This window comes from Miniopterus schreibersii, assembly GCF_964146895.1.
Source record: "Miniopterus schreibersii genome assembly, chromosome: 6".
NCBI lineage: Eukaryota > Metazoa > Chordata > Mammalia > Chiroptera > Miniopteridae > Miniopterus > Miniopterus schreibersii.
Window position 1 is genome coordinate 65,902,525 of NC_138107.1, and position 22,359 is coordinate 65,924,883.

At 40.4% G+C, this 22,359-nt stretch overlaps 1 protein-coding gene across 5 annotated transcripts in view; it reads left to right on the forward strand.

Moving 5' to 3' along the window:
* Positions 1–22,359, forward strand: part of TPD52L1 (TPD52 like 1) — a 59,526-nt gene extending 37,167 nt beyond the window's left edge. The window contains exons 3-8 of one of the 5 annotated variants that reach the window (XM_081140045.1): positions 2,784–2,932; positions 9,550–9,651; positions 14,341–14,379; positions 17,562–17,622; positions 19,071–19,152; positions 21,732–22,359. In XM_081140045.1, the coding sequence (XP_080996171.1) occupies positions 2,784–2,932; positions 9,550–9,651; positions 14,341–14,379; positions 17,562–17,622; positions 19,071–19,115 (396 nt within the window). In that variant the 3' untranslated portion in view covers positions 19,116–19,152; positions 21,732–22,359. The remainder of the gene's footprint in view (positions 1–2,783; positions 2,933–9,549; positions 9,652–14,340; positions 14,380–17,561; positions 17,623–19,070; positions 19,153–21,731) is intronic. The other 4 variants (XM_081140043.1, XM_081140046.1, XM_081140044.1 and 1 more) reach the window with 4 other exon arrangements.

Sequence of the window (22,359 nt, forward strand, 5' to 3'; positions counted from 1 at the left end):
CCAAAGGTAGCATTGCGGCTCCCGTGGGCACAGCTGTATGCCCCAGGCCCAGTGAGTCTTAAATTTTACTGAAACGAAGGGAATTTTACTATAGAACCTGAGAATAGACCCAACTGAATAAATGAGTTCAGGTCTCCATCATTAGAAGTCTCTTTCCCACAAATGCTTTTTAACATGTGCATTGATTTTTTAAAAAAAATATTAGGTGTGGGACTTTATATTTCTTTCTTTAGAATGATATTTGGTAAATTGGGCACTTCAGTGTTTCTCACTATTTGGGGATCAAGAATTTCATAAGAGCCCAGCTAGCGTGGCTCGGGGGCTGAGCATCGACCTAGGATCCAGGAGATCGTGGTTCGATTCTCCGTCAGGGCTCATGCCCAGGTTTCGGGTTTGACCCCCAGCATGGGGCGTGCAGGAGGCAGCCGATCAATGACTCTCATCATTGATGTTTCTATCTTGCTCTCTCCCTCTCCCTTCCTCTCTCTGAAATCAATAAAGATATATTTTAAAAAAAAGAATTTCATTAGAAAACTATGAATCTTTTACTCACTCCCCCCATATAACTAATAAATATTTCACAGCACCCCAATTTTGAATAAATTTCTGGGATTCCATAGATAGGAGTTGAGAATATCAAGATGATTAAACCTCTTTCTCTACATCTGTAATTTCTTTCTGCAAGTTAATAATTTTCTAATTATTCTTATTACACAGTGGAAACTCTAGTCATACCTGATGTATAAAAATAAAAAAACAGACTCCCAGTAATATCAGACACTCGAAACATATTACTTATCCAAAAGAAAGCAAAAAGGTCTTTCTAATACAGAACAAAAAGCTGACTTGTAGCCAACGCATTTTCTTTGGTAAGAGCTAGAGAATCAACCTGGAGAATTCTTAGGCAGATTAAATGCAGGAAGACACATTGACAAAGGGGGAATATAGCCTGGTAGCAAAAGAATAAAAGGGTTTACTTTTTAAAATAACAGTGTGTTCTCATTCAGTGGAGACTCTAAAAGTATTATCCCCTTTAGTGGTCTCTGAGCATAGCCCTTTCGCAGTAGAGTACACGTTTGCATGCTGAAGACTTGTTCATCAAGAAAAGACAGGGCCCTATTGATCATAATGTGTTTGTGGAAAGTATAATTCGTTTTAGAAGATTTTCATGAGCATAAAAATAAATGTTCCATTCGTGTAAAAAAAAAATAATAATGTTAAATTATGACATTTTACTGATTTTATTAAAAACCCAAGATACTGTTGTTATTTTCTACTATAGTATTGAAGATGCTTCTGCTTCAGTATTTCTGCCTGTTTTGCTTATTATTTGTGTATATGAATGTTCACAACACTATTCCTGTCTGTCCACCATTGGGACAAAATCTTTCTTACATTCATAAAAAGGTGAATTTTTGCAAACTTAGCTGCCTTTCTTGAGGTGCTATGCCTCTGGTGACCCACGCAACACGTTTGCAAGATGACTGATGGAATTAGTGACGCACTTCGTGCTCAGAAGTAGGGTGATACTTTGAATGTAAATGAGACACAGCTGCTCCATATTTTTTAAAGTAAGAAAAATAGTAAAGTGTTAAGCTTTTACTACCTCCATGGATGTGAGATACTAAGGGAATCCTAATGATTCTCTTCTGGCTTCACAAAGAAAGTCACAGGTATTTATACTTTTCAGGAAATAAAGATGTAAATTTAAGCAATACTACCAGGGCAATACATTATAACATACAACAATCAATTAGAATCAAAGACTTTGTGAAGGTTCAAATTTATTTTCATAGCAACACCTCTAAAATCTAGGTGTTTTACAGAACTCTTTGTTAGAAATTACATCTGCAAGAGCAATTTTATAATGCTGAAGGAGGAAACTTGTCCATACAGAGCCTTGTACATGAATGTTCATAGAAGCTTTATTTGCATTAGCCAAACCCAAATGTCCTTCAATAGGTGAAGAGATTAAAAAAACTATGGTATATCCATGCGATGGAATACTACTCTGCCATAAAAAGGGAAGAACCATTGACAATGCAACAAGGACTTAGAAAACTTCTGAAGGTGATGAATTGATATGTTCACTATCTTGATTGTGATGATGACTTCACAGGAGTATACATATGTGAAAACCTCCATTTTGTACACTTTAAATGTGTGCAGTTTATTGTATGATAATTACATCTCAATAAAATTATTAAAAAGAAAAAAACAGCACAAACCTCTCCTTTACATGCATCCCCTCCTCTCTTGTTCCTAAAGTACTAGCTTGGCAAAATCAGTCTGCTAGGTCCGTGTCTGCACTGATGCAGCTGTGTGTCGTGACCAAAAATAAACAAGCAACACTGACTAGTGACTCTTGAAAAGCAGTTGTTTATAAAATAAGGCCTACAATACAAAACCAATTTTTTTGTTCAAAAATTATGTCTGTGTACAGTTTTAGAAAAATGTTTGGAAGATTAGAAACAAAAAATTTAAGTGATGGCTCTTTCCCAGGAGATTACCCAGGTGATTTTTATTTTCTTGTTTCTATTTTGCTGTAGAAATAAATTTTTCACAAGGAGCAGTGGTTACTTTTATAGTCATTACAACTGAAAAATCTATTTCTATTTCTCAGTATATTAACCTGTCATCTCTGCAGGGTGTGTGATTGTTGTAGCGTAATGTGGGCTGTGTAGACTAGAGAGTGCAAAGGCTGATTTGGACACAGAGACTCTGGCAGGTGTATGTTTTAGCTGGTCTGACATCTTTCCCCACCTTTTCCCTCCTACTTGTAGCTAGAAGACGAAATTACAACATTACGACAAGTTTTATCAGCGAAAGAAAGGCATCTGGTTGAGATAAAACAAAAACTCGGCATGAACCTGATGAATGAATTAAAACAGAACTTCAGCAAGAGCTGGCATGACATGCAGACCACGACTGCGTAAGTATATTCGCAGAATATTAACGAATTGCTTAGCTTGCCGTCTTGCCACTTCTCGATTTCTTTTTCTACAAGGCCGATTTGGTACTGTGGCAAGAAAAAAATACTTTCTCTAAAAGTAGAAAAAAACTCAATAATCATTAAAAATGTTGCATGTGAAGCAGACTCCATAAAGTAGCTTTATGAAATTAAACTTTGTTCACTAAAATTCTATTTTCACTTAGACCACTTTTATGGGATTGCATATTTAAAAATGTTTTCTCTTTATCATATATTTTAAGCATTTGTTAAATATGTATATTTTTTCTTTATGTTTCCTCATAAAATTGTAAGTGGACATGGAGAGACCTGGTAGTAGGAAGAGGTACCAGAATTGAATAGATGGCAATTATTTCAGTTTTTCTTGGGGCCAACTTTGTCCACTGACTCCTGAGGACTAAGGTCTAAGACCTTTTGTTCCTGCATGAAGGTGCCCTTTGTTTGAGAAGTTGGATCTAAAAGGAGTTTGCTATTTCCCCACTGCGGTTCCTTTAGTTTCCAGGAGAATGTTCTCTCCCCCTATAACAGCCTAGCAACCCTATAGGCTTCTAGCCTTGTGTCCCCTCAGGGCTCATCCCAACAGGCTCAGGGCACAGAGTAGGGCAGGATGGAGCCAGGGAGCCCAGCACTTTACCTGCAGAGGCTAACCAACCTTCCTCAACCTGATGAGGACCATTATAGAAGAAGATAAAGTTCATAAATTTTAAATACGTATCACGACGCCACATGAACAATCACCTAACAAGAATACCTGGATTTTAGGCACTAAATTAAATGAGCTGACCTGATAGTAGTTTAGCTTATGTATGCACTTTGGTGACCTATACCAATTAGTGGCCCTGACAGCGTAGCCAGAACAATCTCCAGTTCCTCGGGTCTGGTCACCTCTGTATTTAAGCCACATCTGCAGTCTTCATGTCGCACAGACCTGAACCTCCTTCTGGGTGGAAGGACCAGCCTGGACCTTTCTGCTTGGCCCCCCTAACCACACTGCAGGGATAAGCTAACCAAGTGGAAGGCCGGGCTATTCTGTTGCTGAAGGGAGGGAGGGAGCCGGGAGATGGGCAGAGGGTGCCTCAAGTATACCCTTGGGGACAGGGTGGGAGGTGGGCCAGTGAGGGGAGAGACTCATAGTCCTGCGGGGACAGGGAATTGGAGCAGGCAAGTTCCAGGAAGGCTTTTCACACAGGGGAATATGTAGTTTGTATTTTTCCCATGTTTGAAAAACAAATTGGTTTTATAGTCAGGCATCCTACTTAGCATCAAGTTTTTGTTGAATGAATAGAATAGATTTATTCTTTGGTGTATGGAGTTTATAGTCTAGTTAGGAAAATGGAGTGTTGTTTTTGTTTATCTTATAAGTTATTATTAATTACCAGTTAAAAGATAAGTGTGAAATACAGGGTATTGTCGGGTTGGAAAGCAGGAGACTGAACCTTGCTGGGGCCCAGGGAAGGCTTCCGAGGGTGTTTAAGCAGAGCTCTGAAGGATGAGCCAGAATTTTCAAGCCTGGGGCAGGAGGAGCGTCCTGAGGGAGGCGCCCTGGTGAAGGTCCACAGGAGAGGAGGCCCCTCACGCAGGAAAGCAGTCGGTTACTTACTGTTGAGATGGCAGGGAGAAGTGTCCTTGTGGCATCTGTAATAGAGTTATTCTTTATCCACAGGCAATGGAAAGCCATTAAAGGGGTCGTGACAGTTCATTTGTACAACTTTAATGAGTGTCTACTCTTAGGTACTATTACCCAGAGGCTAATCTAAACCCACAGGATATAGGCTCCAGCAAGATGGACAAAGTTCCTACTCTGTGTGGAAAGGAAAGAGAGCAAGAAACAAGTAACAAAATCACAAATAAGGAAATATCAGGAAGTGCTGTAATGAAAATATCGGAGGGGGGTGTTCTAGAGGAGGAGACCGAGGCTGGGGAGAAGCTGCTGTGGCTGGGTCCCGGGCAGGGAAATCCTGTCCTGGGAGGGTACTTCGAGCTGAGACTTGAATGGTGAGAAAGATCCTCTGATGATCTGAGGAAGGGCTTTCAGGCAGAGGCAAAAGTTTCTGCAAACACCCTGAAGCCAGAACAACGTTTACAGGTTTCTGGAACCCAAAGGAAGTGCCCTGTCTGGAGTGTAGTGATGTGGAGAGGAGATCAGAGCCACTGGGGCCTCCCGGGCCAGGGGGCGGGTGGGGATTTCCTTCCAAGAAAGATTTTCTTTCAGAAAGATCACTCCAGTTACTTGTGTAATACAGACTGTGGCGAGGCAGGCGAGGAAACCTGAAAGTCATTTATGAGACTATTGCCGTAGCCCAGGCGGGGATGGTGCTGAGGGAGAGTCGTGGACAGGGAGGGGACAGGATTTGGAGGTCAGGCCAGTGGGATTTCCTAGTGGTTGGGAGGTGGGGGGTGAGGGAAACAGAAGGGGCAAATGTAACCCTTCGGTCTTTGGTTTGGGCTCCTGGGTGGTGTGGGCACTGCTGACTGTCGTGGGAGTGGAGCATTGTGGTTAGGCCCATGCGCTGTGGTCTCCAGTGGCTCGGGTTGAAATTTAGGCCTCCCTGCATCTGCGGATTGAGATCATATTAGTACCTATTTCATAGGAAGCGAGGATTCGATGAGTTCATATTTGTGCAGAACATAGGACAGTGTCTGACACTTTATAGGCAAGTTCACTTTTTTAAGAAAGACTGAGGCAGATCTGGTGAGGAGACCCAAGAACTGTTTTGACTCTGTGAAGTGTGAAATGCCCAGTAGACAAACGAGTTTGTATACCGAGAGGACAGCTTGGAGGAAAAGTCAGAGACAGAGATGGACATTCTGGAGCTGTCTGCTTACCGATGTCTTGAAAGCTATAGGAGTAGATGACATTTCCTCAGAGATTACTTAATAAATACAGAGGAGTATGGATTCACTCACCTTTAGGAATGATGTGAATTTTGCTTTGTAAGAAAGAATCAATCTCTTTCTTAAGAGGGAGGCATTCACCTATCAACAGCATCATTTTGGGAAAGCGTCTTGTCTTCCTCCTACCCTTTTTCTTTGGCTGCTGAAGGAAGGGGAAAAAAGTCTTAATCACATGTTGGGGTTGGGGGGATAACGGGATCTGTTTTCTCCATTAATTAATTAAATCCCAGCTATTAGTGTCCATGATACCCATTCCATGACAAGCTCTACACCTCATATAATGAAAATTTTGGTGTGAGGAAATTTGGGTGGGGTTGGGTTGGGTAGAATTAGATTTTAAAGCACTGAAAAGAATTTTAGCTGTCAGAGAATTGCTGGTGACTACCAGAGGCAATACTGTGCATACTGATTAGGCAATCATGACCTATTTAGTTGATTTATAATGAAAAGAAAATCTGTGGTATGGTAATGAAAGATCTTGGCATATTTTAGTCTGTGCTAGGATTCAAATTGGAATAGGACTGGATGAGCAGGAATAATTACAGAGCAGACTGAAATTATCTCCTTTATAGAAAGATAACTGTACAATAGCAGGTCAAGAGACAGCCTGTGTCCAGTGTTAGTTATTGCTCTTGTTTTTGTCAGTTTTTCACATGCCTTGATTTAAGAGAATCTAAGAGCAGACACAAAATATTCCCCTATCCTTTTTTTTTTTAACAATTTCTACTGCTTTCGTAGGTCATCTTTAGGCTTCAAGGAGGTATGAGGGATGTGTGTGGCTTTGGGGTCTAGCTGTGGGGAGGCCACAGGAGGAGATATTGAATCTCTCTGTAGAGAGAGGGAGCGGGGATACAGAAATGCAGCATTGTGGTGGCCCATCTAATCCGATATGCTTCATTTTAATAAGTGTGCAGCCTTTGCTAACCCGTGAGATTCTCCTACTAATTAATAAACCCCTCTGAGTTGTACCACAGACCAAACGGTAGGTAGGTCTCCAAAAGGTTTTTGGAAAGGAATTCAGACCATGCCATCTTTTTGGAAAGTGTAATAACTTTATCCTTTATAAAGAGGAGCGAAACTTTAACATTCAGCATTATTTTAAAAATGCACAGTGCTTGAAAATTGCCATTTAGCTTATGACTTATTTACTCTTTGATTGTGTGCTTCTAAGACTTCCAGGCCATTATGGTCAGTAAGGATTATTGTCTTTTCATGAGGAGCCTGTTGCAGCTCCGTTGAGTTCAGAAGTGGCAGTGACGATTAAAGACCTACTTCTAAAGGCCATGCGGAGCCAATCTCAGTTAGTTGCTCTTTCTTCTTACCTTTCGGCTTCATCTCATCACACAAGGCACGAAGTAGATTCTTTTTTTCTAGATTCAAGAGGTAAATCTGTGTTTTGACAACATGTTTAGAGAACCTTTGGGGAAAAAATGAGCCTAAATATTTCTTGTAACTTTGGTAAAATGCTGCATGTGCAATCATTAAAGTAATTCTTGCTTTTAAATCCCATGATAGAAAAGGTATTTACGCTATAAAGTATCTTGTAAAAAGATTGTTGAATTTTTAATTTTTTTCTTCTTTTTGTATGTAGAAAAATGCTTTAAGATAAAACATTTTAGAAGATGACATGCTTTCCCCTTTTGACTTTAAGGATGAAACCACTACATTCAAATCTTTCTGTTTCTAAGCCCGGTTAATCCCAGTGTTCGGGACACTGCTCTGGGAACCTATTTAGTGGCCCATTTCTTCCTAAGAGTTCTCAGCAATATCATTTCAAGATCACACCTCACCCAAATCTTGCAATAATGACTGATGTTTTTATTTTTGATCATTAACATTCAGTACTATTTTAACTGCCTTGTCACTACTAACAAGTTAGATGTTAATATTTTATTTCATATGTAAACTTCCTGAAATTCCATGGTTTCATGTAATCAGAAAAATTTTCCCCATAATTAAAACCCAAAGTCATGTAGTAAAATGTAAAAATAAAATTATAAGTTAAATAAGGTGGTATTTTTGTACCTTCACAGAAAACAAAATAGGAAAACATCCCAAAAGCTACTCTTTTCTTTCATTTTCTTACTTCTCATTTGCTGCTTGACCCAGAGCGCCTGGAGCCCCCCTCCCATTCTACTCACACAGCCCTCTCCAGAGACACACATCCCCTCCTACTCGCCAGATTCTTCTGTGACCCACATTTTTCTTGGTCTTTCCATATTTACTAGGAAATGTTCTGTTTAGTAAGTGGGTATTTTGTTTGGTTTTATGACCTAGACAATATGATTTTTACGCTTCCTGAAAAACAGGCATTGTGTAAATAAATGGCATATGGTGCTGCGACACTGTAAACTCATTCCTTCCCGCCGACAAAAGGAGTGGTTCCAGCCCCGAGGAAATCCAAGGGGCGTGCTGCGAAGCATTTCCTTAAGGTACCGAGCACGTTTAGGACCGTGTGACTTGTGGGAGACGGAAGGGGTGGGGGGACAAGGGACATTTCTGCACAACTGATTTCATATACTGAAAAGGCTTCTCGGAGGTTCCAGAGATGCAAGCGCTCTAGACTAAGCAGGCGGCTTTGGGGACACTTACCTGGGAGCAGGGTATATTGGAAGAAGATGCTATGTGCACTATATGAAGGAGTTTTTAAAAAATCTGTTCAAAATGCTTTTGTTTGGTGTTGATTTCAGTTTCGCAGAGATATAACTGACGTGCAGCACTGTGTAAGTGTAAAGGGGACGGCACGATCACCTGACTTCGATTGGGGAGTGATGTATAAAACTTGTTCATTTCTCTGTATTCCCTCAGGTTAGGTGTCTTTTGTTTCCCGCTTTAATAGCTCTTAAAAATTTCTCAGACCTGTGGATACAGCAACTGTTCTTCCTGTCACTATGCTCAAAACCCCAGTCCGATCTTCTCATCTTGTTCTATTTGTCACTTATCGCCTCCTCTCAAGTCTGTGCATCTCTGTGACCCCCCACGTCCTCTCTGTTACTGCCACGACTCCCCGCTCGGCCACAGAGGAGCATCCTCTCTGACCGTCCATTTATTCATCTGGTATTAACTGAGTTCCCCTGTAACCCTCTGCCGGACGCTGCTGACACAAAGATGAATGGCTTCCTTGCCCTCAAGGGATCAGTCTAGTGGGGACATAGGCTATGAACAGGCAGATCTTTGCAGTACTATATTCCTAAAGCTGTTTTGAAAGTCACTATGTTATCTTAAATTATGTGCCTTTCTTAATCTCCGATGTAAGTATTAGAAAAGTAAGTTAAATACTACTTATATCTGGCCTTTTTATGGTTAATTTACCCATACTAACAGTAAAAACTTAAATTTCTCTTTGAAATACACATTTTTAAATTTCTGTGTTATCTTCGATGTTTAGAGCTTGCTTTCATTGACAAGTGTCTCTTCATAAAGTAAATACAGTTCTTTAAGGATGACTCTCTACTCTGAGAACAGCTCCACTCTGTGATTAAAGATCCGCATATTCAGCTCTGTGCTTGCCTACGTGTTTTCTTCCTGAATTCAGACTTAATGTTCTGACTTTCCCTCTGATGAGTGGCAGCCAACCCATCATTCCCAAGCAATGACTAGAAACAGTCATCAAGAGCAAGATGGACGGTGAATGTTTTATGGGCCATCATGATATATAAGCTATTGTTCTGTTTCACTTCTAGCTATAAGAAGACACATGAAACCCTGAGTCACGCAGGGCAGAAGGCAACTGCTGCTTTCAGCAACGTGGGGACGGCCATTAGCAAGAAGTTTGGAGACATGAGGTACTGTGGGAGAGAACCTGGGAATGGCTGTTCTTCCTGGCATATTCATTTTTTATTGGATTAAAATATTATGTGCCAGATTGTGATTGGTCACTGAGATAGATTATTATGTTAGCACATTTTCTAACTGAAGGTCAGCTTAGTGGCAGGCCTAGTCCCAAATATGCTTTTTCCACTAGGACCTGACCTAGTAAAAACAGAAGATAGAGGATGTCTTTAATCACTAGTCATGAGGGGGGATTTCAAAAGAATGCAGCACACACTGAATTTTAATTATTGTAATTTAAACAGTAAGTTAAAATATGCATTCAGTGGAATGTGCTCTGATAAACTGTTGTAGCTACAGTTTTATGTATATCTATCTAGTATTTTTTCTATACTAAATACGTAACGTATGTATTATTTTATTCCAAAAAGATACTAGTATATGGGATATATTTCTGATAGTTTTCTTTCTTCACTTTAGCAATATTGTGAATATGTAAAAAAATTACACCTTCATTTTTAGTGGCTGTATTATCTTTCAGTGCATAGCTGGAAGTCCCCTTGCACATTTTGGTTATTTTCTGTAGTTCACTATCATATAAAATTAGGGTGAATGTCAAGATTTTGAACTGAGAATCAAATGTCCTCACTATAGTCACCAGAAAAACATTGCTATATTGACCATTATTGTTTACATTATGTGCTAAGGAGTTATCTTATATAGAATTGTTACTCTGTTTTTAGCTTGTTTAAACTATCATAGTTTATTTTGAATTCAGCTGATATGCTTATGAGATTTTTCCTTAGCAATCAATTTCCTTTTTCTCTAGAAATCAATTCATTCTTTAAAAACTTTTAAAGTACATTTTACATTTTCTTCTTTTAAAAAGATTAGTGTGTATTATTTCACTGGATTCTTAAACTATTAATTTTTTGTTACCCTGAAGCCTTGATACCTGGAGGCAAATATTTATATCTTTGTGTTTAAGTTATTTTTGCTTCAAATTTTGCTAGATTATGCCCAATATTAATGCACCATCTTAAAAACTTGCCATTCATGAGGCTAGAGTTAAGTGAGTACATGTACATTAATCTGAATATTTGTACTAATAATGCAATAACGAAAGCCATTGAGATTCTTCAGAGGCAGCATGTGATTAACAGGTAAACATCCTGGATTTTAATTAACCTTAATTTTATTACAAATAAAACTTGCAATCATTTCAATGGTATTAAAACATTTGTCTACACTAATTAAATAATTTCCTAAATAGGGAAGACCTTATTATCTGTTATATCCAAGAAAATAGATTTTGCCATGTATATAAAATTCATTCTCTACCTATTTACGTGAAACCTTTCACTTGAACACTGGGACCTCAGTGTTTCTCCATCTTTAGGGGACTTGAATCTTGTTTAAAATACATATTTCCAGATTGCACCTCTCTGAGGTTGTGCCTTAGTAGGTCTTGGGTAGAGTCTAGGAATCTGCATTAGTGACAGGCTCCCAGGTGATGAAGCCAGATGTACTTAGCTCGCAAATACCTGAGTTTTGCAGTTATGAAATGGAAATAAAGGGTAACAACGTCATCGAGTTATTTTAAAAGCAGTAGAAGAGAGCCTTCCATGTATTTAGCACTCAGTAAATACTAGTTTTTATCTTTACTAAGTGACTCTCTCAGTACAAGGTGGCCCCATATGACAGAAACTGGAAAGAGTCCACTCTGTACTTTATAAAGGCCCTGCTCATTGTTTTTCTAAGTGGTAAGGAACAAACACCGTATTTTACATATGCAATATGTTGACATCCTCCTGTTCGCACACTAGTTGGGGACAGTATCAAGGCTGTGTTGACTGCCTTTCCTCCTGTTTCTGTGTGGCTGTGTTGTAGTGTAAGGAATAACCTACCTCCCAGGAGTTCTCAACGTGTTGTTAACTATTGCCCTATGTAGACGATGCAACATTTTCATTATGAACTGTGGCTAGACAGTGGGAAATATAGCCTACGTTACTGGAGATGCAGATCATGGTCCTATGCTATTTTGTAGACCCATTTTTTCAGAGCTGTATTTTTCTCTAACTATAATATATAACATTTTATATAAACGAGGATAAGTCCTTGTGAAAGCAACAAATTTTGCAAAGAATTTTTAGTTTCAAATTATGCTAGAAGTAATGTAAATAAAAGTCATATTTGAAAATTGCTTACATTTAATAAATATTCTTAAATGAGAAAAATTAATGTTTTTTTTTTGTTGTTCAAATTAATTTGTCAATTTATAACATGGAAGGGAGGGAATTTTAAAATTTTACCATACATATGTTACTTGGAATCCCTTTCTTGTTTAAGAGTATATTATCCTATATTTTTATTAGTTATAGGATAAAATATATTTGTGCATTCTGAAAAACAAATTTCTAAACTTGTTCAAAAAGAGTGCCACCAAAATTCGGATACCTGGGAAGAAAAACAGTACTTCTAGTTTAAAAAAAAAAAAAATTCCAAGTTAATATGTCCCAATTTTGAAAACCTAAAATTTGGCCTTTTAATGACTGAATGAAAAGCTCTATGTTAGAATTTAATTTATATGTTTTATAAAAATAAGTAATATTTCCCAAGCTAAGATTCTCATTCTAACCTGATTGTCATTAAGCAAAGTCCCCTTAGCCCAGTCACAGACTTACTCAGTCTCCTTCTCCACCCATAAAATAACATTGTTGAAAGCTACCTAACTAAATGTTTCCTGTGAAGTTGAAATGAGGTCACAGTTATGAAAGTATTCTGAAGAAATGCAAGCTGTTGGAATAATTTTTACGCTATTGTCATCTTTCTGGTACTTCTCGGTGAATTTGTTCAAACTGCACGTGATCTAGTGCAGAGGAACTCTTTGGAAAAGACACATAATTTCAGTAGAGAGTTTCACCATTGTTACGTATCCACGACAATAATAGTTAGAAGCGCCACTTACAACAGGTTGGTGAAATAAGACACATTAAAAAGACAGTAGACTCACAAAGTGTGATGAGCGGAATTACCGTTTGCTTCGGGGCCCTTGGGAGAGGGGACAGGGCCAGCGCGTTTCTCTGCATCCTGATGCGCTAACTGCTCCTGCTTTCTCTCCTGTGCTGCGCCGGCTGCAGGTCCCACTCCATCGGGTAAGCGCTGCCCCTGGGCCCTGCGGGCTCCTGGCCCCCCTTCCTTCCCGAGCGCGCTCCCACGCTGTGGGGGTGCCTCGGCCAAAACACTAAATCTCCTCTCCTGAGAGTGCTCCTGACCGGGGAGTCACAGACTATAGGGCACCGAAGGCATCTGAATTTGTTTAAGCACACGCTTGTCTCATTTCTGAATCATTTACCCCAGTGTCACTTGCTGAGCAATCTCTTGCAAGTCTCTTTTTCTGCATCATTTCTTCCTTTATTGGCAGAGGTCCTCCCAACGGAGAGAAGGGAAAAAAAGAACATGGATGTTGAGAGTTGTGTATTTTTATAGAAGTTAGAGAAAGTAAGGTCAAGGAGCAGAAAATTATTTACTCTATAGGTCGTCACGTTTTTCTGAACATCTTGTAACTGTTACTAATGGTTCATCTTCAACTTTCTGTGCTTTCTGAAGTTGAAGAGGGAAAAAGTTACTAGAGAAGCACGTGTTAGGACATGTGTTCTGAATTAAACCTTTTTTTTTCTTTAAAGCTGAAATCTCATTATATACTTTTTTTGTAATTGTTTTTCTGAATAACTGTCTGTATTTAAAGAGATTAGTAGATTGATAATGCTGGTGAATTTCTTTTAGTAATTCTTTTTTTAATGTAATTTCTGAGGAAATATTTTGCCTAGAGTTTCCAAGTGGAGTGTCTAAGGTAGGACCGTAAGTGTCCCTGAATCTCCTCGTCCTTTTGAGCTTGGTTCTGGCCGCGTGCTGACCTCGGCACGGCTGGGACCGCAGTGGGTGTTGGGGAAGGGCGATGAGTCAGATCCCTTCCCAGGTTGCTTCTCGGGAGGAGAGAAAGCAGGGATGGTGTCGGACCGCGTGCGGGGGAGCACCAGCCCAGGAAAATGGACCTCACTTTGCTTCCTCCCTCCACCCTGACTTCTGAGGAGACCTCCCACAGAAATGGCAGGCAGGCAGGCAGAGGGAAAACGGGTCAGCTGCTGGTGGGTTACTGGAGTGAGCAGGCCGAGAGCCGCGGGGTTCTCGGAAATGGGTTCGGATGTCGTAGCTGCATGCAGAAGTCCCGGCTCCCACGTCTGGCTGTGCGAATTGTGTTTCCTACATGTATCCCTCTGGAGAGCTTCTCTGCAATGGGACGATGAGCTTTTCCCTGCCTGGCTCTGCTTGGACAAGCCCTTCCTGTCCTCTGGACCGAGAGAAGGGGGTGGGGAAGGAGCTGGACCTGCAGGGGATGCCCAGGGCTGCTGGCTGGCCTGGAGGAAGCCAGACATTCTCCTCAGATCTCCTGGCCTCCAGGGAACCTACGGGAAGTAAAATAATAGGCAATAATGCACTGCCTGCTCTTCCTTTATACCCTCGGAGCCCACTGTGGCCGCTGCTACCCAATGAAAACAAGTATCTTGGTGGGGTGGGCAGCAAGTACTTCAGGCAGTTGAAACTGCTGTTTGAGAACTGTGAAGAGGGACGTTTCCTATGTACTTACACTGTGCTATCTTCTTTTGTCTTTTTCTTCCCTTAAATCTGCTTTTGCCCTGAAGCTACTCCATTCGCCATTCCATAAGTATGCCTGCTATGAGGTAACGTGTGTAAATTCTTTTACGTAATATCAATTCAGAATATGTATGAAGTGTTACTTTATTGATATTTACTTTGTGGGGTTTTTTTTTCTCCTTTATACAAAAGGAAGTGCCATGTGGATTGTTCTCCTTCTTTATGTGAAAGGAAGGGCCATGACCTACTTTATTCTCTTTCTGTGTGGGCCTCAGGAGAAAAGGCTGGCAACTCGGTGGAAGTATTGTAGGTGCAATGAGCTTGGGTTTTGACCAGATACACCAGCCTAAATCCAGGCTCTCCAGATATGGAGACGTGGGACTAGTCTTCCTTCTCTTAGCTGTGTACTGGAGAAATGAGAGCTACTTCATACAGTTGTGAGATGTAAACAAAGTAACCTGTGTAAGCACTTAGCACAAGGCCTAGAACATTCTGAGCACACTTGTAAAGGCGGAAATATGTTTATTTCCCCAGAATTAAATACAAGCCTGGAAGAAAGTTTAAATGAAAGGACAGGAAACTAAGAGGACTACAGGTTTGGAAAAGCTATCATTAGGATTTTTTAAGGTATAAATTAAGGTGAGGTATCTGTTGAACAATAAAAATGTCATGGAAATTATTGGCTAGATGCAAACTGAGAAAGATGTTCTCCGCTTCCAGTTTGCTTGACTTTGTGATACAGTCAGATAAAATCAGGCAAAACGGTCGTATAGAGGAATGAATGTGAGATTGGGAATCAGGATACAGCTGGAAGGTGAACTCTGCCAAGAATGAGCTTTGCAGCCTTGGAAAACTCACCTCGGTGATACCAGTTTCATCTTGTTTACAATAAGAGGCTAGACCGGATTTACTGCTTTTCCCATGGCGCTGGCCTTGAGTTGCCATGGTGATGGGGGGAGGAATGAAGGCCCTGGGACCCTCCCCCACTTCAGTTGGAACTGTGCCTCTTCTACCTGCTTTATATCATGTATTGTGGTGCGGGTACAGGGGTTCAGTTGCTCTAACTAGTTTGAGATCTCCAAAGCCAAGTTCTTTCTGGGGTCATTTGCAGTGCTAAAGGTTTGTAGTTGTATATGATGTGATTAAATGAGTAAACAGTTTCTCCCTGCTCTCCAGCATGTATTCTACTATAATTTAATTCGAGGAATGCCTATTTTATTATGTCCGATGATGTCTCTTCTACACTGGGGTTACTTGGTTACTTTGGGAATTTAATCACAGTTTCTATTTCCCTAATTTGGTGATAGAGAGCATTGATTCAGGATTGCTTAGTTTATATTTGCATGACTTGCTCCCCCTAGTATAAGAACACCTAAACTGAGTGTGTAACCTGAGGCTCTAAGCTCCTTTACTTGTCAAAGTTTAAGTCTGGAGCTTGCAAAAAATTAACATGATTTTGCTCTGTGAACCAGAAATTCATTAATAGCTTATAGGTCAAATTCAGTCTTCATAAACTTGCCTGAAATTAACTTTAAAAGAAAAATGATTTTGCCCGGCTGGTATTGCTCAGTGGTTGAGCATTGACCCTTGAACAAAGAGGCCATTGGTTCGATTCCTGGTCAGGCCCAACCCAGGGTTTCAGCTCGATCCCCAGTAGGGGGCATGCAGGAGGCAGCCGATTGATATTTCTCTCTCTATCCCTCTCCCTTCCTCTCTCTTTAAAAAATCAATAAAAACATATTTTTTAAAAAGAAAAATGATTTTACTCACCTAACATATACCCGCGAACTATTAGGCAAACTGTCTAGTGTGGTCTAATGTAACTAACAGACGACAACAGTCATGTGAGCAGGTTTATCCAAAAAGAACTTGCAGTGGGAGTCAGGCGCCAATAAATGTCTACTTTTCAGTCATTCAAGTATAATTTTACTAATACTTCCTCATGAAACGGAGGGCTGAGGGAGGATTCCTATAAGCATCTGACTCAAGTTCGAATCAAATGCAAGATGTGTTGCCATGCTGGGGCCCCCTGATCTCCCCATTGTGAATTCATGCAGCCAGAGTGCAGATGCGTTTCTGATCATCTGGAGCGTCAGAGGCTTGGGAGACAGTGCCTAACAAGGCCAAATTCGCTCAAAAACCTGTCCTCTACATTATTTTCCTCTTGGTAGCATTAGAGCCATGCTTCATCCCACACCATACAATGAAGCCTATATTTTATAGCCATTCTCCTTTCTGAAGTTTCTCTAGGCCGTGCCTCTTATTTTATTTCTTCTGCACTCAAGAGAGAATCGTAAGTGGCTTATCAAACTGAATTATTTGATCTGAAAATAATGGCAATCCTTGTTGCTGAAAGCTGACATGGATATAAGATTTAAGATACATTTCTAGTTCAGGTGTTATTTCTTTAGTTGCACTTGGTAATATCAATTTTAGTGGTAATATCATTAAATCATGTCATGTGGCCAAATCCAGTATAGGAAACCAAAAAGCACCAAATGAAGTATTTAACACTTATAGGTACAAGTGGTATAGAGATTATTTAACACAGTGATGAGTCACAAATAAAATGTCAATAGACTGTGAAGGTTCTCTCTGGTAAGAGAAAAAATAGGTATATCTTCTTCAGGAGGAAAAATGCCACGTGCTAATAACACCATTTTTAAAAATGTTTTTATTTATTGAGAGAGAGGAAGGGAGAGGGAGAGACATAGATCAGTTGCCTCCTGCACGCCCCCAAGTAATATTTCAACTTAAAACAATCAAAGCATTGACTTTCAGAAACACTACTTGTCTCACATTTACTGAAATAAATAACTTCAAAATTCCAAATGGGAAAACTCAAACATGACATTCTTTAGATAGACTCTGTGTGCTTACCAAGAAAAAAAAAAGAGAGAGAGAGAGTTGGGAAAAAGATTGTTGTGATAGAAACAATTAGTAAATGAAAAATTAAGCTATCACTCTTTTGACGCATTGATGACTCATGGTGCACAATGGAATTATTACATTTGTACCATTGCCAAATGCTCTGTTATTCTACAGTTGAGTATCTGACTATTTTACTTAGAAAAATTCCATGTCAAGTTATGATTTCTGGGTCTAACCTAGCAGAAGAGAAATATGTGTTAAAACATAGTCGGTGTAGACGACACACCGACAGCCAGTTCTGGTGCAGAAGCGATGTTCACAAGAGCAGAAATCAGACAACATAGTTACCAAGACAGGTAGGTCTTTGGAGCTGACCTCTCTTTTTTTGTTATTTTAGGAATTCTCCTACTTTCAAATCATTTGAGGAGAGGGTTGAGACAACTGTCACAAGTCTTAAGGTACAGATGAAGTGAATGTTGTGTCATCGGGGCCATTGAATCAGGACAGCATAGTTATTGCTGCAGTTAGTTCCAAAGGTGGGGCTGCCAGGATCTGGTGCAGTAAAGAAGGCAGCCTGCACAGAGTCAGTCTTCACATACAAATGTATAAACAAAACCAGGATTGAATAGTGTTACTGTAGCCTTACAAAGTTGTTCATATAAACCACTAGGAATGAATTGTTTAATAAAAGGAATTGGGGTTTATGTTCATCTCTTCACTGGTTAGCTGGTTAGAACTCTTAATGCTATTCTTCGAAAAGTAGGTAAGTGAGAGAGCATGTGGACGCAACAAAGGATCTCTGAAATCTGAATTTAGAGTGTACGTTTTGTAACAATTCAATGCTCCTCTGGTTTGGACGTGTACTAGCACAAACAAACTTGGCTCCATGTTATAGTGCCATCCATTACCTGTCGGCTGCCTAAACTTGTTTACTCAATTCACATATTAAACACAGCACAGTTTGGTTATCACGCAGGGAAAATAAAGCTGAGTCACAAGATGCATTATTTTGTAATAGTGCATTAGATCCCTGGGTATAAACTCAAAATATACCTTTGGCATACCTAGTAGGAGCTAAAAGAAATTCATTGAATTCATTGTTTGAGCATAGATAATTTAGTCTACAGAGGAAAAAAGAGCAAAATTAAACTCAGTCTAGTCTTAAAATGTATAGAACTTTTAAAGGAGGAAAAATCATTGAAACTACTAAGATTATATTTTGAAAGATATCACCTAAAAATGACTTAATTATATCTTGATATAATTATCACTGTTTTGTAGACAATCCATTTCTGCGTTTCTTTATTACTGAGAAAATTAAGAACAAATATTATCTTTAACCTGATTCAAAGCAGGTATTTCTTTGCACATGCTGACTCCAGCTGCTGCTGAATCCCCTGTCACCACACTGCTCTCACCGTGCTGCCCGAGAAGGGCCCGTGAGGGCGTGTTACTGCTCACTAGACGTCCTAGATGCTCCTACTGATTTGGGCCTGGAAGGTCCTTCCCCTTAGGGGAGGGTCTTTAACGTAGGAATCTTCTGCTTCTGCCTTATCAGGCCTGTGATTAGGTGTTTAAGGCCCAAGAATGAAATCATTCCTCAGCGTCTGCCATGCCTTCACTGGTTTCATTTACCAGCAGTTTCTCCTTGTGCAGTTTCATGCCTCTTCTTGTCAGCATCATCGCTTGATTGACCAATAGGAGCCATTAAATTGTCCTCATTTGAGGGGAAAACTTTTGATAGGGAGGGACATGCAATATCTTGGACATTTCTCTTGCCAGAAGGCGGAAAAAACCCTAAGAGTCAATGTCTCCACATTTGGTTCTCAGCCTAAGACGTTCCAAAGAGGATGGATTCTGTTGCTTGTTAGACAAGTTCTGACATAGGAGAAGTTGTGCTTTTTAGGTTTTCTTTAGAAGAAGGAGCTATGAAGAAGCAAAAGAAGAATAAAGAGCAACCTATTTTCATTTGCTTTTAGGAAACTCTGGTAAGCTCGCAGCTCACGTATGATTTTATGATTTAAGTGTTTGACCTGCACTCTCAGCTCCTCACTTTCTGACCTCACTGGGATGGAAGGTACAGAGCCTGTCTCCTCCTTCAGACATGCACAGAACCAACTCACTCAGCCAGCTGGATACTAGCGTGTGTCATGACCTCCTGAAAGTGAATTCTGTGTCTGCATGATCTTCCATGGCTTTAACCAGACTCACGTCCCACCCACTTCCTATGTCACGGTCAAAGCCTAGTTCCTTCTTTTTCCGCCCACCGGGCAATGGAAAATAGCTAATAATCATACTCTGTGTAAAACCTCCCACTTCCTCAGTAATTACAAATTTCTTTTCCCTTTTTTCCTCCAGGCTAAGTAATAGATGTTTGACCCCTTTTTATATAGCTTATTTTCTGCATAGTTTGCTTTTGTGTCCTAAATCTTTTACAAAATTTCTGTAATTTTCTTCCATTGTGGATCCTGAGGCTGTTTCCTGCTGAGGGAACGACTGGTGACTCAGTAAGAGTGAAATTCCTTGCAGGTCTATATGCCGCATTGCCATTCTCAGATATTGCTGTAAGCTTGATTTTCAAACAAAAAACAAGATTCTTATTGTTTCTTTGTGTCCTTTCAACCAGTTATTTTATTATGAGAGATCAGGAAGCTCAATTCATTAATTCGAATAAAATTTTTGCAAAGAACAATTATAATTTTGGGAACAAAGTGACAAATTCTTGGATGTAAAACCGTTACAAAGGGAAGGGCCCAGGAGGGGTTTATTCTTCACATCTTTGCTTGGGCAGGTCCTTGCCCAAAGAACTGCAGTGGGCAGCCATTAAACCCACGTGGTTAGGAAACACCTTCATTTCACTGCTCCTGGCCAAATTGCTTTATTTCAAAGCGGTTCCCTCCTTCTTTATTTTTCTATTTTGATGTGAGAAAATCAAGAGCTAGGAGAAAAGAATGGAACAAAGCCCAGAAGAAAACATCAGCAATTTGTATTGATCCGATGCAATACTGTGTGTAATTTCTATTACAAAAAAAGAATGGGAATAAAATAAAGAGGAAAATGGGAACTATTAATAGAGTTCATTACAATGGATTAATCTTGTTTCTCTCAGAAAGAAATAAACATAGTGAAAAATATCACGTAATTGAAAGGAACCCCCCCCCCCCCCCCCCGCCCAGTGCTAAAATAACACCGATCAGAGGAGAAACCAGTGCTCTGTAAACGAAGGCTTGTGGACCAAATTTAGCTGGTCACCTATTTTTGAATGGCCTGTAAGCTAAGAATGGTTTTTACACTTCTTTTATGGCTGAAAAATAAAAATGACAAAGAAAAAAATAAATTTGTGACTTGTGAAATTTAAATTACATGAAATTCACACTTCAGTTCCATATAGTCTTCCTGACACACAGCCGTGCTCACTCACTCACGCATTGTCTTTGGCTACTTTCTACAAAGGCTGATTTCAGTATTTGTGATTCCCAAGCCTAAAATATTTGTCACTTTCCCAAATGGATTTCCTGACCTCCAGCAGATGGAAAAATCCAACTTTGTAACAGGTAAAGAGGGATGTTAGTCACAATTGGAGAAAAGTGTGTGTTTTTTTGCAATTGTTGAACTATTAAACCCTGGTGAAGGCTTTAAAAGGGCAGGCCAGGCAGCGGGCGGATACATTCCTTCCCCAGCCTGGTTTAGGTTCTTGGGAGGGGTCACTTTGGCCACAGTGAGGTGTGCACAGTTTGAGAGTAGCAGCGTTATCTATTCTACACCTTTCTTTTCCTCAGAGTGTTTTTCCACATTGTTCATGCTTAAAGAAAGGCCAATGAGACTATAATTAAGACTTTCATTAAGCATTCTGGATGATTAAATATTCATTCAAAGAACTTCTTAATAAGGAATTTTTCAAAAATACTTAACCATATTTCTTAATTACAAATTGATTTCTTCCCAAGTCTCTGCTTATTGGCCAATAACAAGTACACAAAAAAGGAGCCTTGCAAAACATTTTAAGGGCTCCTGTAAAGGCAACTGCCCGGGAGCATGTGAAGTGCCCAGGGCTTAAGACTTCATTCATTTCCAACTCTCGGAGCAGGGACCAGAAGTCAGGTTCAGGGGAGCCACTCTGGCTTTCCCAGAGGCAGTTGTCCGAGACGCAGGCTTTCTTGTTCATCTCAAGTAGAAAACCTAAGTCGAAGTCACTAAAAATGCCCACGCCTTTGGAAAATTGGGGGTTATACCTAAAATCCAGTTCCGTTTCTATTCATTAAATCGTTACTCTGGGTGAGTGAGTAGATGGGGCGAATCCACAGATCTTAAGTGTAGGAGAGAGAAAGAGAGCGTTGTTGAAATTGTACAAAATGCAAGTTTCTGTTGCAATCAGAAAGTTTCTGTTGCAGTCAGAGCCCAGGACGAATGACATCCTGGCACTCGCCGAAGGAAGCCTCTCTGCATCCTTTACAAACCTTCTCAAGGAAAAAAAAAATTTTTTTTCCGAACTTGAGAGTAATCAATGTGATAAAAACATTACGGCAAGAAGGCACTAACTGCGTTTTTGCGTCTCTGCCCCTTTCAGACGAAAGTAGGCGGGACGACCCCCGGCGGAGGCAGCTTCGAGGAGGTGCTCAGCTCCACGGCCCACGCCAGCGCGCAGAGCTCGGCGGGCGCCCCCCGGCGGGCGGAGGAGGAACTGCAGTGCTAGGGCGGCCCGCGCCGCCGCCTGCGGAGGCCCCGCGCCCCGGGCGTGCGCGCCCTCGCCCGACCTGAAGACCAGAGTCCCACCCGCAAAACCCAGGCCTCGCCCTCAAATGGCCTCTCCGCAAAGTTTCATAAAATGATTTCCATTTGTATTTGTGTTGATCATGGACCACCTGACCACACACTTCGGTATTCACAGATCGTCACCTTTTAAAATGTCCTGATTTGAGCAGATGCAAAATTGGTCATGACCCTTTTCTTTGTGTAATTGAAACATATTTTTCAAACATGAGCTGTTAAGTATTTGCATTGATTTTCGCTCGGACGCCACCACCATGTGCATGTCTTTGCAGGCTGAGTGAGCACCCCCTTTCGTTCGGTGGGTCCACTGGATGGAGCTGTCTCCAGCAATGGGATGACACTGCAACTTTCATCAAACTGCTTGTGATCCGCCTCACCTACGTCGATTACATGTTTATTTAAGCAATTAAAATAATTGATTTTAA